The sequence below is a fragment of the Rhinopithecus roxellana genome, chromosome 8 (genome assembly GCF_007565055.1).
Source record: "Rhinopithecus roxellana isolate Shanxi Qingling chromosome 8, ASM756505v1, whole genome shotgun sequence".
Lineage (NCBI taxonomy): Eukaryota > Metazoa > Chordata > Mammalia > Primates > Cercopithecidae > Rhinopithecus > Rhinopithecus roxellana.
The window spans coordinates 137,068,884-137,082,553 of NC_044556.1; the positions used below are offsets into that span (position 1 = coordinate 137,068,884).

At 37.8% G+C, this 13,670-nt stretch overlaps 1 protein-coding gene across 2 annotated transcripts in view; it reads left to right on the top strand.

Annotated features, from left to right (window-relative positions):
• The window catches only part of PLA2G4A (phospholipase A2 group IVA), a 149,667-nt gene that overhangs the window by 62,848 nt on the left and 73,149 nt on the right, over nt 1-13,670 (top strand). For both annotated transcript variants that reach the window (XM_030934855.1, XM_030934856.1), the window contains exons 4-5: nt 695-843; nt 1,772-1,885. In XM_030934855.1, the coding sequence (XP_030790715.1) occupies nt 695-843; nt 1,772-1,885 (263 nt within the window). The remainder of the gene's footprint in view (nt 1-694; nt 844-1,771; nt 1,886-13,670) is intronic.

Sequence of the window (13,670 nt, forward strand, 5' to 3'; positions counted from 1 at the left end):
CCATTTTTGCTTTGATTGTCTGTGCCTATGTGGTATTGCTCAATAAATTTTTGCCCAGACTGTTGTCCTGGAGATTTTCCCCCATGTTTTCTTGTTGTAGTTTTATAGTTTGAGGTCTTACATTTAAATTTTTAATCCATTTTTATTTGATTATTGTATATGGCAAGAGATAAGAGTGTAGCTTCATTCTCCTGCATATGGAGATCCAGTTTTCCCAGAACCATTTATTGAAGGGACTGTTTTCCCCCAATGTATGTTCTTGGCACCTTTGTCAAAAATGAGTTCACAGTAGGTCTGTGAATTTGTCTCTGGTTTTAAACCCATGATCTTGTCACTGTCACAGTCCTGGGTGAAGGGCATGCTGGCGTTAGCTGGGTGACATTGTTATCATCCTGTAGTAGCTTGACTGAGATGTTGACTGCTGTGAACCTGTCCTCTCTAGATGGATGGAGGAATTCTGAATAAATCACTTAATAAACAATTCCCTCTCACAAGACTATTATGAAGGACAGCGACATATGTAAAAATATCTACCCTATGAGTGTTTCTATTATGTGTATACTATCTTGTCTCAGACATTTAAATACATCACTACAGATTCATTGAAAATAAAATGACAGCATATATTAATGAAAACATTAGGAACTATGAATCACTTTTCTATCTCCTTCTTGTTTGTGTTTACTATCTGTAGTTGATACTCCAGATCCCTATGTGGAACTTTTTATCTCTACAACCCCTGACAGTAGGAAGAGAACAAGACACTTCAATAACGATATAAACCCTGTGTGGAATGAGACCTTTGAATTTATTTTGGATCCTAATCAGGAAAATGTTTTGGAGGTAAGTGAACCATTTGGATGCTGTTAGATGGTTGTGATTCATGTTGAGAGACATGCTTGAGTTTGTTCTTTTACTGCCTTCTTGTTCCTGTTAGCTATAGCTGGAGTTAGACTGGGCAGCTTGGTAGATTAGAATCTAAATGGTGTCTGTCAAATAATATGAGTGTCTATCAGGACATACAGGAATTAGGTAGGGTTGGGAAAACTGCTCTCCTCCCCACGTGCTTTGGAGAAAACATATTTTCTGCTGTAAAGGGGAGAATCCCAGTATAACAGAATAAAAATATTTTAAATTGCCTTTTTGAAAAGTGAAAATTAATTTTTCCCAAAATATTTGTATTGACTTTCTGCATTAATATCTTACTCATATTCCAAAATAAAGAAGAGATAAAGTTTAATTTTTGAAAACATGGTCACTGAATAAATCAATCAGGAAAATGTGAAAAATTATTATCTTATAGCAAACACGGTACTCAGAAGGAAAAGATTGGCCGGGTACTGTGGCTCATGCCACAGCATTTCAGAGCACCAAGGCAGGCAGATCACTTGAAGTCAGGAGCTCAAGACCAGCCTGGCTAATATGGCAAGACCCTGTCTCTATTAAAAAATTGCTGGATGTGGTGGCACTTGCCTGTAATCCCAGCTCCTCAGGAGGCTGAGGCAGGAGATTTGCTTGAATTTGGGAGGTGGAGGTTGCAGTGAGCTGAGATCCCGCCACTGCACTCCAGTCTGGTGAGTGAGACCCTGTCTCAAAAAGAAAAAAAAAGAAAAGGATAAAAGTGTTGTTACCAATTAAATATTGAGATCTTCAAATGACTGTTAAATATCATTGGAGAGCTTTATTTTTTAAATTGTGGTGGAAATTATAGATGTTATTTCCAAAGATCCATGGGAAATTTTATTTTTGTGCTCTACACTTTACTCTATAGATTACGTTAATGGATGCCAATTATGTCATGGATGAAACTCTAGGGACTGCAACATTTCCTGTATCTTCAATGAAGGTGGGAGAGAAGAAAGAAGTTCCTTTTATTTTCAACCAAGTAAGTAACACTGCAAAATTATATTCCAACCTTATGTTAGATAAAGTCTATTGATTCTGGGAAGTTGGGTTTAACACTTGGAAAATTGTATTTATTTGTTTTTAGAATGTTTGCTTTTTAAAGAGAAAATTTTGTTTTTCTTTTTACTTTTTGTCCTAATTTTAAAAATTATTCTGACATCTATAAACTTTGGTTGAGGTATTATATCAAACACTACTAAGGCTTTAATCTCCTTTGTTGCTCCAAATGGTGACATTGGGATTCAGCAATGCCTTTGGACTCCAATGGCAGATTTAATACAAAAAATTGGGGAGGATAAAAAAGATGCAAAATCTGAGAGGAATGGTGGAGTGTGGAGAGAAAGAGAGATGGAGAGAGAGAGAGAGAGAGAGAGAGAGAGAGAGAGAGAGAGAGAGAGAGAACAAAAGTAGGCTCAATGAAAAATGTTAGAAAATTCAAACTATTTCAAAACCACATGTTTAGTAATAAATCTCTCCGGGAGAATAATTTCCATCTCGGAGAATCCTCAAGTAAGTAGGGATAAAGCAGCAAAAGGCCAGAAGGAATGATGGGAGGTTATTGTTATTTTTGACTTTCTGGGTTTGCTGCATTTCTGAAATTTTGATAGTTTATTTTGGAATAATGAAACCTTAGGTAAATATTTTGTACAGAATAAACTCATTGGATTTTGAATTCTATAAGAAACTAATTTAGTAGTTTGTAGTAAGAAATGTAAACAACTGGTGGGCCTGTATGTGTAAGGCTGGTTAACATACTAATTTCTTGTTGTTGGGAGAGACAAGGTGTTTCTGCACATCTTTAGAATGACTTTCCAAGTACCTCCACTCACCTCAACCTACCTCTCCCTTAACTCTCAGCTACTCCGTGTTGCCTTTCCTGTTACTACCCCAAATGAGTCTTCCTCCTTTGAGTCTCTGTAATAATTATCTATGGTATTCATTGGGACTAAATTATCTATACTGTTCAATTTTTCATTTTCCTCTTGTAAACTAAAATCCTCTAGGTCAGAAAACTTGAAATACTGATTAAATGTGCCTACAGAATTAATTACATAGATGACATTTATGAAATGAATGTGTACCTATTTAGAAACCAACTTAGCCCAAATGAGCTTCTTGACTAGTCCATACAAACAGAATGGCCTAGGTACCTTGAGGATGCTCTGGTCCATGCACACCTTGGCGCTTCCACCTGCTGCAGAAAAGCATTTCTTCTGTCTCATGCCAAGAGATGCACTCCCCACAATTCTGTCGACCCCTTTTAATGCTATTTCATTCATTCCTTTTACAAACATTTATTGAAGATCTGCTGTGTGCCAGCCATTGTGTTTTGTTCAAGGAATAGAGATAATAAAGCGTAGGAAGTTCTTCCCTCAGTTATCTCCCTCTGGGAAGGAGGTGAGTAAGGGTTGAAATGAGAAGTGGAAGTAGGAAGATACATACATGTGATAAAAAGAAATCCCCAGACGGTGAGATAAGTACCAATGAGATATGTATAGAGTGCTGTGGAAAGGCAGAATAAAGAACAATCATGTTGTGAGAGGAGGCCAGGGATGTCTCCATAGCAGTAGCTGATTTTGAACAAGTTGAATGGTGAACTGTGGTTAACACGTTGGCATTGAAAGACAGGCTGTTTGGTGTTTAAATTCCAGTTCTGTTCCTTGCCATCTGTTTTATTCTGGGAAAATAACACGTAACTCTTCTGTTCCTCAGTTTACTCACCTATAAAATAGAAATAATATTTTCTAAGGGAATCATTGTGTTTAAACAAGTTAATTTTATTTATGTATATATAATATATGCATATGATAATATATAGTATAATGTATATTACATATAAACATTTAATTATAATTTGATATATTTTATGGTTCAATATATGCTTACATATTATTTAGTTTATATATTAAGCATATAATTCAATACGTGATTGAAAGTGATTAAAAGTATGTTATACTATAAAGTAATCAAAATAAGTGATTAAATATATCAATACTATAAACACATAGATGTACGCATGTATACATACAGGGCTTAGAACAGTTTCTGGAACATATTAGGCACTATATAAATGTTACTTGTCATTGTTGCTGTTATTACACCTTAAGAAAAGAGCAGGATTTCATCAGTAAAGTAGTTATGAGCATTCTGGGCAGAACAGATTGCTGAAGGCCAGAGTCTTGAAAGAAGAAAGCAAGCTGGGGCACAGCAAGACAAACGGCTTGGCAGATCCATTTTGCTGAATCATAGGGAAGAGCGTGTAGAGGTGGTCAAAGGCTAAAATCTTCAGGCCTTAGCTATTGCATGTTGCTAGCATAGGCTCTCAGTAAATGTCTGTTGAGGGCTTTGGAAGCATGGATTGGACTTTCTGAAATCATTTTTTTTCTTTCTTCATTTTAGTCCATGATACACAGACTCCTTATAAGAGAAGATATTGTGGACAACATTCATTTCCTCTCCTGTCATTTTTTATGGCTAGATGTGTAATCCCTAGGGCTCTAAAAAGGCTTTCCACATTCCTGAATTTAAAGAAGCTTATGTAACTACTTTTTTAGTGTGCCTGAGAAAACAGTCGTCCAAGCAGGCTTTTCTTCATTACCTTGTTTTCAGACTTCTTTGTAGTTTTATCTGAATGATAATCCCTTGAGCTGCAGGAGTAGTTGGGAGAGAAGTAAGCATGATGGCTAAGGGGAGCGTCCCCTGCTTGTTCCTCAGATCATATGGGAGTGCCCTGTGCAAGCCACCCAACTATCCAGCCTCTGTCCTCAGCTTGGAATTCCAGTCTTCCTGATGATCATTCTACAATGTTTACAGAGGTTGTAAGAGAGAGGAGGTGGTGAGGGAGCAATGGGATAGAAGAGATGTAAGCCTTGAAGATAGTTACGGTAAGCCAGTGGAGGAAAAACAGCAGTTAGATTTGGTGAAGAGTGAACAAATTCTTCAAGGCAAAATAGCATTAGCAAAAACTCTTTCATAGTTTTGTCATGCAAACGTTAATACTGAGTCAACATAGAGTGATTTCTGTGTCCAGGAGACGCTGGAGAAATAACAGGAGCTTCCAAATGGAGTTGGGCAGATTCCCAGGGCCCTGCTTTACTCACTTGGAGTCGAAACTGGGAATTGAGAGGATGGACCCTCATTTTGTCTCTGTCATTCATAGCTCTCCAGAATGAATTGTTTTCCTTTCTTTCTGAGTCTTATTTTCTTCATCTGTAAAATGAAGGGTTGGATTAAATTTTTTCTAAGCTCCTTTCTAATTTGTAAAATTCGGTGATCTAGAAAGAATACTTCTCTTCTTTTAAAAATATTTTATTTTTATTTTTATTTATTTATTTTTTGAGACAGAGTCTCGCTCTGTTGCCCAGGCTGGAGTGCAGGGGCATGATCTTGCTTCACTGCAACCTCTGCCTCCCGAGTTCAAGCCATTCCTGTGTCTCAGCCTTCCGAGTAGCTGAGATTATAGGCAAGGGCCATCATGCCTGGCTAATTTTTGTATTTTAGTAGAGACGGGGTTTCACTCTGTTGGCTAGGCTGTTCTCGAACTCCTAACCTCAAGTGATCCTCCTGCCTCAGCCTCCCCAAGTGCTGGGATTACAGGTGTGAGCCACCACACTCAACCTGTTTTGTTTTTTACATTAGGTTCACGAGGTACGTGTACAGGTTTGTTATATGGGTGTGTTGCATGATACTGAGGTTTGGGCTTCTAATGATCCTATCATCCAAGTAGTGAACATGGTATCCAATACGTAGTGTTTCAACTCTTGCTCCTTTCCTTCTCTCCTCACTTTTGGAGTCTCCAGTGTCTGTTTTTCCCATCATTATGTTCCTGTGTACCCAATGTTTAGCTTGCACTTGTAAGTACAATACCTTATTTTCATTTGGCCTTCTTCACCCAAAAGCTTTCAGCTCTTCTCATTTTACAGATATGGAAGCTAAGTGATAATAATGCAAGAATAAAAATCTATCATTTATATTGTATTATATAATTTTAAAATACTAACTTGCCAATAGATTGTGTTATTAATGTGAGAAGAATGTAAGCCTCTATTGTGCTCCTAAAATGTTGCTAAATATTGAAAAAAGACTGCACAAAAGTACAATTTTCAAGGAACTAAGAATCTGTTTGGAAAGTATACTTTCATGTGTAAACTGACAGGTAATAATAAACAGTATCATGAGGTATCTATTCATTGACTTACTTGAGAAGTTATTTATTAAACAACTGTTATGTTCCAGGCAGTATTCTAGGTGATAGACAGGATCCTGGGAATTCTCCAGGGAGCTTGCATTCTAATAGGGAAAGTAAACAGGCAATGATGAGCAAAAGAATGATCAACACGCCATTAGCTAACGAGAAATACTGTGAAGAAAATAAAGGTATGCAGTAGAAAACAGTTGGTGGGCAACTGAAGTTTGTATAGTCAGAGAAGTCCTCTCTAAAACATTATTATTCTGTAAATTTTATTATAAAAATATTCAACGTATAAAAAGTTGAAAGATTTATACAGTGAACATCATCTAACTGCCACCTAGATTCTAGAATTACCATTTTACCAAAAAATTGCTCTTCTGATGCATCTAAAAGGAGGTAGCAGACAACAGTATACTTTACCCCTACAAACTTTAGCATATCATTAAATAGAGTTTAATATTTATGCATGATAAATGGACAGTGCAGGCAATGTGTGCTGTGAGAGTCATAAGAATAAATTATTTATTCATTAATTAATTCATTTTACAAATAACTATTGAGCCTTCACTATGTGGTAGACACTCTTGAGGCACTGCCTATTTCAGCAGAGAACAAAATGAACAAGAATCCTTACCCTCACAAAACTTACATTCTACGTAGCAAGACAGATGAAAAGCAAGGTAAATATGTAAAAGATACTCCTGCCAGATGATGATAATGGCAAGTGCTAACTAAACTAGGGACAGAGAATGGGGCAGTGTGTATATGCGTGTGTATTGTGAACTGTCACAAAGACAGTTCCAAAAATTTGATTAAGAAAGGCATCTCTGAGGATATCTGAGGACAGAAGGCACTCCAAGTAGAAAGGCTCTGAAGCAGAGTTTGCCTAGCAAGATGAGTAACAGCAAGTAGGAGAGTGTGGCTGAAGCACAAAGAAAGAGTGGGAGGGAGACTGGGAGGAGATCAGGTCAGAGAGGTGAAGGCAGGGCTGAGGGAGCAGGATCATTGCAGGTGACAGTGGACATCAATGGCTTAGGCATGTCCTTAAAGAAAGGGTGTGGTTGAGATGGTTGGGTCTCTAAAGGGGCGGAAGGTAGTCCTGGTGAAGAGAACAGCCTAATTGAAGGCATTGGACTAGAAAGGACAGAGCATGTTTGGGAAACCGTGCCTAGACAAGTTTGATGGGAACAGATCATCCGTTCATGAAGGAAGAAGAGGCACATTGGGATGAGACCATAGCAGAGTAGAAATGTGAGATGTAGGAGTTTTGATGTTATCTTAATTACAGTAGTGAATTTTGGAAGATTCGTGACCAGGTAATGGGGAACTGAGAGGGAACTTCTGGCTTTTTCCTCAGAAGCATTAGCAAGCAAAACGTTAGTAGGTAGAGATACCAAGAATGTTGATATGGAAAACAAAAAGGTGGGTGCAGCTTACCACAGACTGCTTCTGTGGAAAGTCACTAGAATGGGGAGTGTAGAGTGACTTGAGGAAAGTCACGCTTGGCACAGCTTTAATGTGTCAAGTAGAGTTGAATGCAATGATTGCTTAGAAGCATTGAGGATCCGCTGAAGGTGGAAAGCTGAATTATGCTCTTCCTTAGACTGTGATTTTATCACTCAACTTTTATAACTTTGTTTTTTGGGGGAGAAAGACAATTTTAGGGCTGCCATTGATAAAATCTGGTTTAAATTGTATTTGTTGGAGTCAAAAGTTTAGAACATCAGAATTGTTGTTTGAGAGATGCTGGTACAACCTGCTGCTTTTGACCCAGACTCAGAGTCAGATGTCCACTTCCCAAGATGGAATCATGATTCTGCTACTTATTAACCATGTGATGGTGGACATGTTATTTTTTCTGACTTTGCCATGCATCCTCATCTGTAAAACAGGGTTACATATGGTACCTACCTTTTAGGTTGTGGTTATAGTTAGATAGGTTAATGCATACAACATATTAAAATACTTCCTGGCCAATTAAGCACTAAATAAATATTAAATATTCTCAGTCTAATTATAATTGACCAGATTTAACTAAATATGTATCATGTGCTTTATGAAGCTGATTTAACTGGATATCAAACATACTTATTTGTTTGAACTTATGGACCAAAATGAACTTGTTATTTAAATACTAATGGTAGAGCTTATCGATGCAGTGATCATTTGTTTCAAGATAGTTCAGAATGCACCAGTCCCTCATGACTGAATGTGTCAAATGTGGTTTGGGGTTACAGTGGCCCATTTTAAAGTGGAAAGGTCTAGAATATTCAGAATGTAGAGTGTTTTGGGAACCAAAGTAGCCCACTTCAAAAGAATCATGAAAATGCTTAGGCTTGGAAGCAGATAAGATTATGCTTCTTTATTTCTCTGGATGAAATTAGTTTGTTTTGGCCAACACTTTGAAAAAAGTTGTCTCTAAGTTGATCTTGTGTTTTAGTTTGCCATCTGTATTTAGAAGTTAGTGTTGAAAATAGCCATTCCTCATGGCTCCTGCGGCATCTCTCTGATTTTGGCTGATTGCTTTCTTTGATTGTTGCTTACTCACAAGTGCAACTTGCAAATGAATAAGATAGTTCCACAGAAGAGATAGTGACAAAGCTGAAAAAAAGAAGGGAGTTTTTATGGTGAATTCAGAATGTTGTTAGTCTCAGGATGATGTCATTGGAAAACCATGTATTGATGTTTGAAAACAAAGACTGCAATTTAAATAAGTTGTTGAGACAAAGTGGAATTTGGAGAGAAAACAAGAGAACGATATATTTTTGTAAGAAAGTTCAGAGACCTTTGGCTGAGATGTTAAAACTCTCAGATATTGATGCAGGACAGAGTTCAAATGTGGCTCAAGTAATTCCTGGCTTTAACAGAAAATGCATTTTTATCTTGGGTTACTAACAATTGAAACAAGTGACATTTTTATGACTTTTATGGCAATTTATAACTTTTAAATTTTAGGGTGTTTCAGAATGCTCTTGCATTCTTGCGATTCCTCTGTTGGATGGTAAGTTCTGTCATGGAGTAGAACATGACTAGGTTATTTACCATTGTGTACCCAGCCTGGCGTATATGAGGCACTTGAACCATTTTTGGATGAATGAATACATGAATGCACTTCCAGGAGGCGCTATAAACCTGACAAGTGCTCAGACAGGAGTAGTGAAAGTAATGAAGTTTAGAAGAGAAAAGTTAGACAGTCTGAGAAAAAAGAGGTAGTAGAGTGGTTTGGTAGTAGTGGTTTAGGACATCTGGCTTATTGTATGAAAGCTAATGGTTACCCAGATCTTCAGAATTTCCACTGATGTCCACCTAGCAAAAAGGACCTTAAATTAAGGAACATGAGATTATCATCAAATGTAAGGAGGAAACTATGAGAGTGTGGAACATGGCCACAGGGAAGACAATGGTTTTTACAAGTCTTTCAAGTCTGTTAAGAACAATTATTTTGGAGGGGAGGGAGACACTCCTGAATTATCCTGAATTGTTGGGTAATGAATTAGATGATACCTGGTAGGAAAAGCTAATTTATTTTACTAAAAATATTATGTATATCTATATGTTGCTTAGCAGTGGGGATACGTGCTGAGAAATGCATCCTTAGGTGACTTCATTATTGTGTGAACATCATAAAGTGTGCTTACATAAACCTAGATGGTACAGCCTGCTATACACCTAGGTTATGTGGTACAGCCTATTGCTCCTAAGCTGCAAGTCATGTTACTGCACTGAATATGATAAGCATTTGCAACACAATGGTAAGTATTTGCATATCTAAACAAACATATCTAAGCATACAAAAGATACAATAAAAATATGGCATTATAATCTTATGGGGACCACTGTTGCAAATGTGTTTCATCATTGAAACATCACTATGTAGTACATGACTGTATATTGAAAAAGAATTCTCAATTCATACAAAACTGTATCCAGGCCATCACCCATCATTCTATACGATGAATGCTCCTTCTAACAACCCCACAATATCACCCCTTACCACAAAAACTTTCTTCAGTTTAATCTCTCCCACTCTATGTTCCCACGCCACCCTTCCCACACCGCCCCTAATCCCGCTTGAAGCAGCCCTGAGAAACATCGCCTTTTATCTCTCCATACCACCCCCAAAAATGTTTGCCGCCCCAACACTTCACCACTATTTTGTTTTGTTTCTCTTATTAATATAAGAAGACAGGAATGTCAGGCCTCTGAGCCCAAGCCTGCACATATACATCCAGATGACCTGAGGCAACTGAAGAACCACAAAATAAGTAAAAATGGCCGGTTCCTGCCTTAACTGCTGATATTACCTTGTGACATTCCTTCTCCTGGACAATAAGTCTCTGGAGTTCCCCACCAAGCACCTTGTGACCCCCGCCCCTGCCCACAAGAGAACAATCCCCTTTAACTGTAATTTTCCACTACCTACCCAAATGCTATAAAACTGCCCCACCGCATCTCCCCTTGCTGACTCCTTTTTCGGACTCAGTCCACCTACACCCAGGTGATTAAAAAGCTATATTGCTAAAAAAAGAAAAAGAAAAAAAGAAAAAAATGATTTTACTAGTGTCTCATTCAACTTTTAAACATGCAGAATTTATTAGATGTGAGTTTGCATGTATTGATGGGGTTGTAATTTCTGCTTTGCACTTCGATTGCCTCCTTGTCAGATCCACATCTTGTTCCTTCTTCACACGATTGAGATACAATGTACAGAAACATGATTCTAAGTAAAAATGACCCTTTAAAAATGACTTTATTTACTATCCTGCACAGGTCAAGTAAATATGGATAAAGCAGAAAATATGTAATTCTCTTGAAAGATGTGCATAATGATTGAATCAATATGATGATTAATTACTGTTTGTTTCTACCTAGAAAAAAAATGAATAAATTAGGAATCAGAGTTCAAAATAATGTTTTATTGAAAGTAAGTGTTGTAAATATTGGAGCACATAAGGGAAGTCATGGCATATTTGAAGAACTCTTTACTAATAGGATAGGTTCTCAAGTTTGAAATTATTTTGTTATGTGCATCTCTTTTGTAATAATCATTTTAAAGCAGGGGTCCCCAACCCCTGGTTCTGGTCTATGGCAAGTTAGGACCTAGGCTGCACAGCAGGAGGTGAGAGTTGGGCAAAGGAGCAAAGCTTCATTAGTATTTACAGTCGCTCCCCATCACATTGCTGCTCTGCCTCCTTTCAGATCAGCGGTGGCATTACATTTTCACAGGAACGTGAACCCTGTTGTGAACTACACGTGTGAAGGATCTAGGTTCATGCTCCTTATAAGAATCTAATGCCTGAGGATCTGTCACTGTCCCCCCTCACCCCCAGTGGAAGGTCTAGTTGCAGGAAAACAAGCTTAAGGCTCCCACTGTGTACATTATGGTGAGTTGTATAATTATTTCATTAAATATTCCAGTGTAATAATAATATAAATAAAGTGCACAATAAATGTAATGCACTTGAATCACGAAACCATCCCCCCTCCCACCCCGCCACCCTGGTCCATGTTAAAATTGTCTTCCACAAAACTGCTCCCTGGTGCCACAAAGGTTGGGGACTGCTGTTTTAAAGGATTTCCTTATTGTCAGGCACTACACTTGTTGCTTTAAGCTTCATTATTTCAAAATGACTGTGGAAAGTTTTCAAGATAATTCGTGGGTTAGATCCTTTAAAAATTATTTGAAAGCTGAAATGGCTTTTAGTTTTTATAGTTTGTCTCCTCCAGTTCTGCCCACTCTCCTATAACTGAAAATCTCCAATTGTAAACATCTAAAATTGCTTTCCACTGGGGAATTCAAAGATGACATTGCTGCTTTTCACAAGAATACATGCCGACACAGCCTACTCCTTCCTAAAAAAGGTGGAGTTCTAATTAGTTCTAGTTCCTAGCTAGGTATTAGGGTGTTGGGGCAAGCCTGGAAGAGGCGGTCATTCTTCCTTCTAATTGTCTTGATAATACAAGCCGCGTGGAAGCCTGTAATGCAGAGATGCTTTATGCAGTGTGTGGGAAGAAGTTTAGAGTAATTGTTTAATGCCTCACAGGAAGTACATGTTTTTATCTGAATGACATGTTCTAGGTAAAAGGTGCAGAGAGATTGTAAACATCAAGCTTATCATACATAGCATGTCTGAACATCGTGCACCCAGTTAGAGTGTTTTAAATTTCCTCCTGGTTGTGGGTGACCCACTTGGGCAGTGTGGAAGTGAGGATCCTAATCTGTGTGACAAGAACCTTGGCAGCACAGCCTGTAACATTCAAAATGTCAGAAAAATCCTGTGCCTTCTCTTCCTTTATCCTGCCTTTGTTTAAAGAGTCTTGTCAGTCCATCCAGGATCATGAATGTCTTAGCCAAGAAATGTAGATACAGAAAGTGTGTGCTAATGGAGAAGACAAATTTGACTATAAATGCAGCATGGTTGATTTTCCTCTTATTCATGGAGCTGTCAGAGCAAACAGGCATTGGATATATTCAAGGATTATATATATATATACACACACATATATATATACACATACACACACATATACATATATATATATATATATTTTTTTTTTCTTTTTTGAGACAGAATTTTCACTCTCGTTGCCTAGGCTGGAGTGCAGTGTCATGATCTCGGCTCACTGCAACCTCCACCTCCTGAGTTCAAGTGATTCTCCTACCTCAGCCTCCTGAGCAGCTGAGATTACAAGCATGCGCCACCGTGCCTGGCTAATTTTTGTATTTTTAGTAGAGATGAGATTTCACCATGTTAGCCAGGCTGGTCTCGAACTCCTGACATCAGGTGATCCACCTGCCTTAGTCTCCCAAAGTGCTGGGATTACAGGTGTGAGCCACCACACCTGGCCAAACATTGGATATGTAATTTATAAATTGCTTGAAGACCTGCCAGCTGGGAAGCCAGCATTTTCTTGAACACTTTCTGTCATGAGATGGCACAATGAAAGAGGCCTTGAATCTTTCCATTTATTAGAAAACTCTACATAGAGTTGTAATGTTGTTCATATTATTTCCATCCACTCATGATGGCTTTACCTTCTGGAGATAAAAACATAAAATCTAGTATCATTTTAAGGGGCAATTTTTATGTATTTCTTGAAAAAAATACAGACCATGCTTTACCCATATCTTGTTTTCTTCTAAATTGCATTCCCTGTTTGGTAGCCAATCACCCTTTGATGTAACTTTGATCTGGCCATTTGTCCTAGGATTCTCAACTACTTTATTAACTTTAAAAATATGTATATGCTTCTTTGATTAATGAACATTCAGAGTATTCTATATATAGGAACTGCTGTCTGGTTCAGACCATCCCATGATTTTGTCTCCAATAGTAGTCAACTATTTCTTGATGAGAAAAGATTGCCTGATGCGCTCCTCCTCTGAAATACACATACACACATACACACACGCGCGCGCGCGAAGAGTAATTTGACAAATATGTGTTATCTGTTGTATGCCAAATACTATACAATGAACCAGTAATAGGAATCTATATAAGACAGAGCTTACAGTTTAGTGAGAGAGGAAAATTTTTGTATAGATGATTTCAATACCTTTTTCTTACTCATA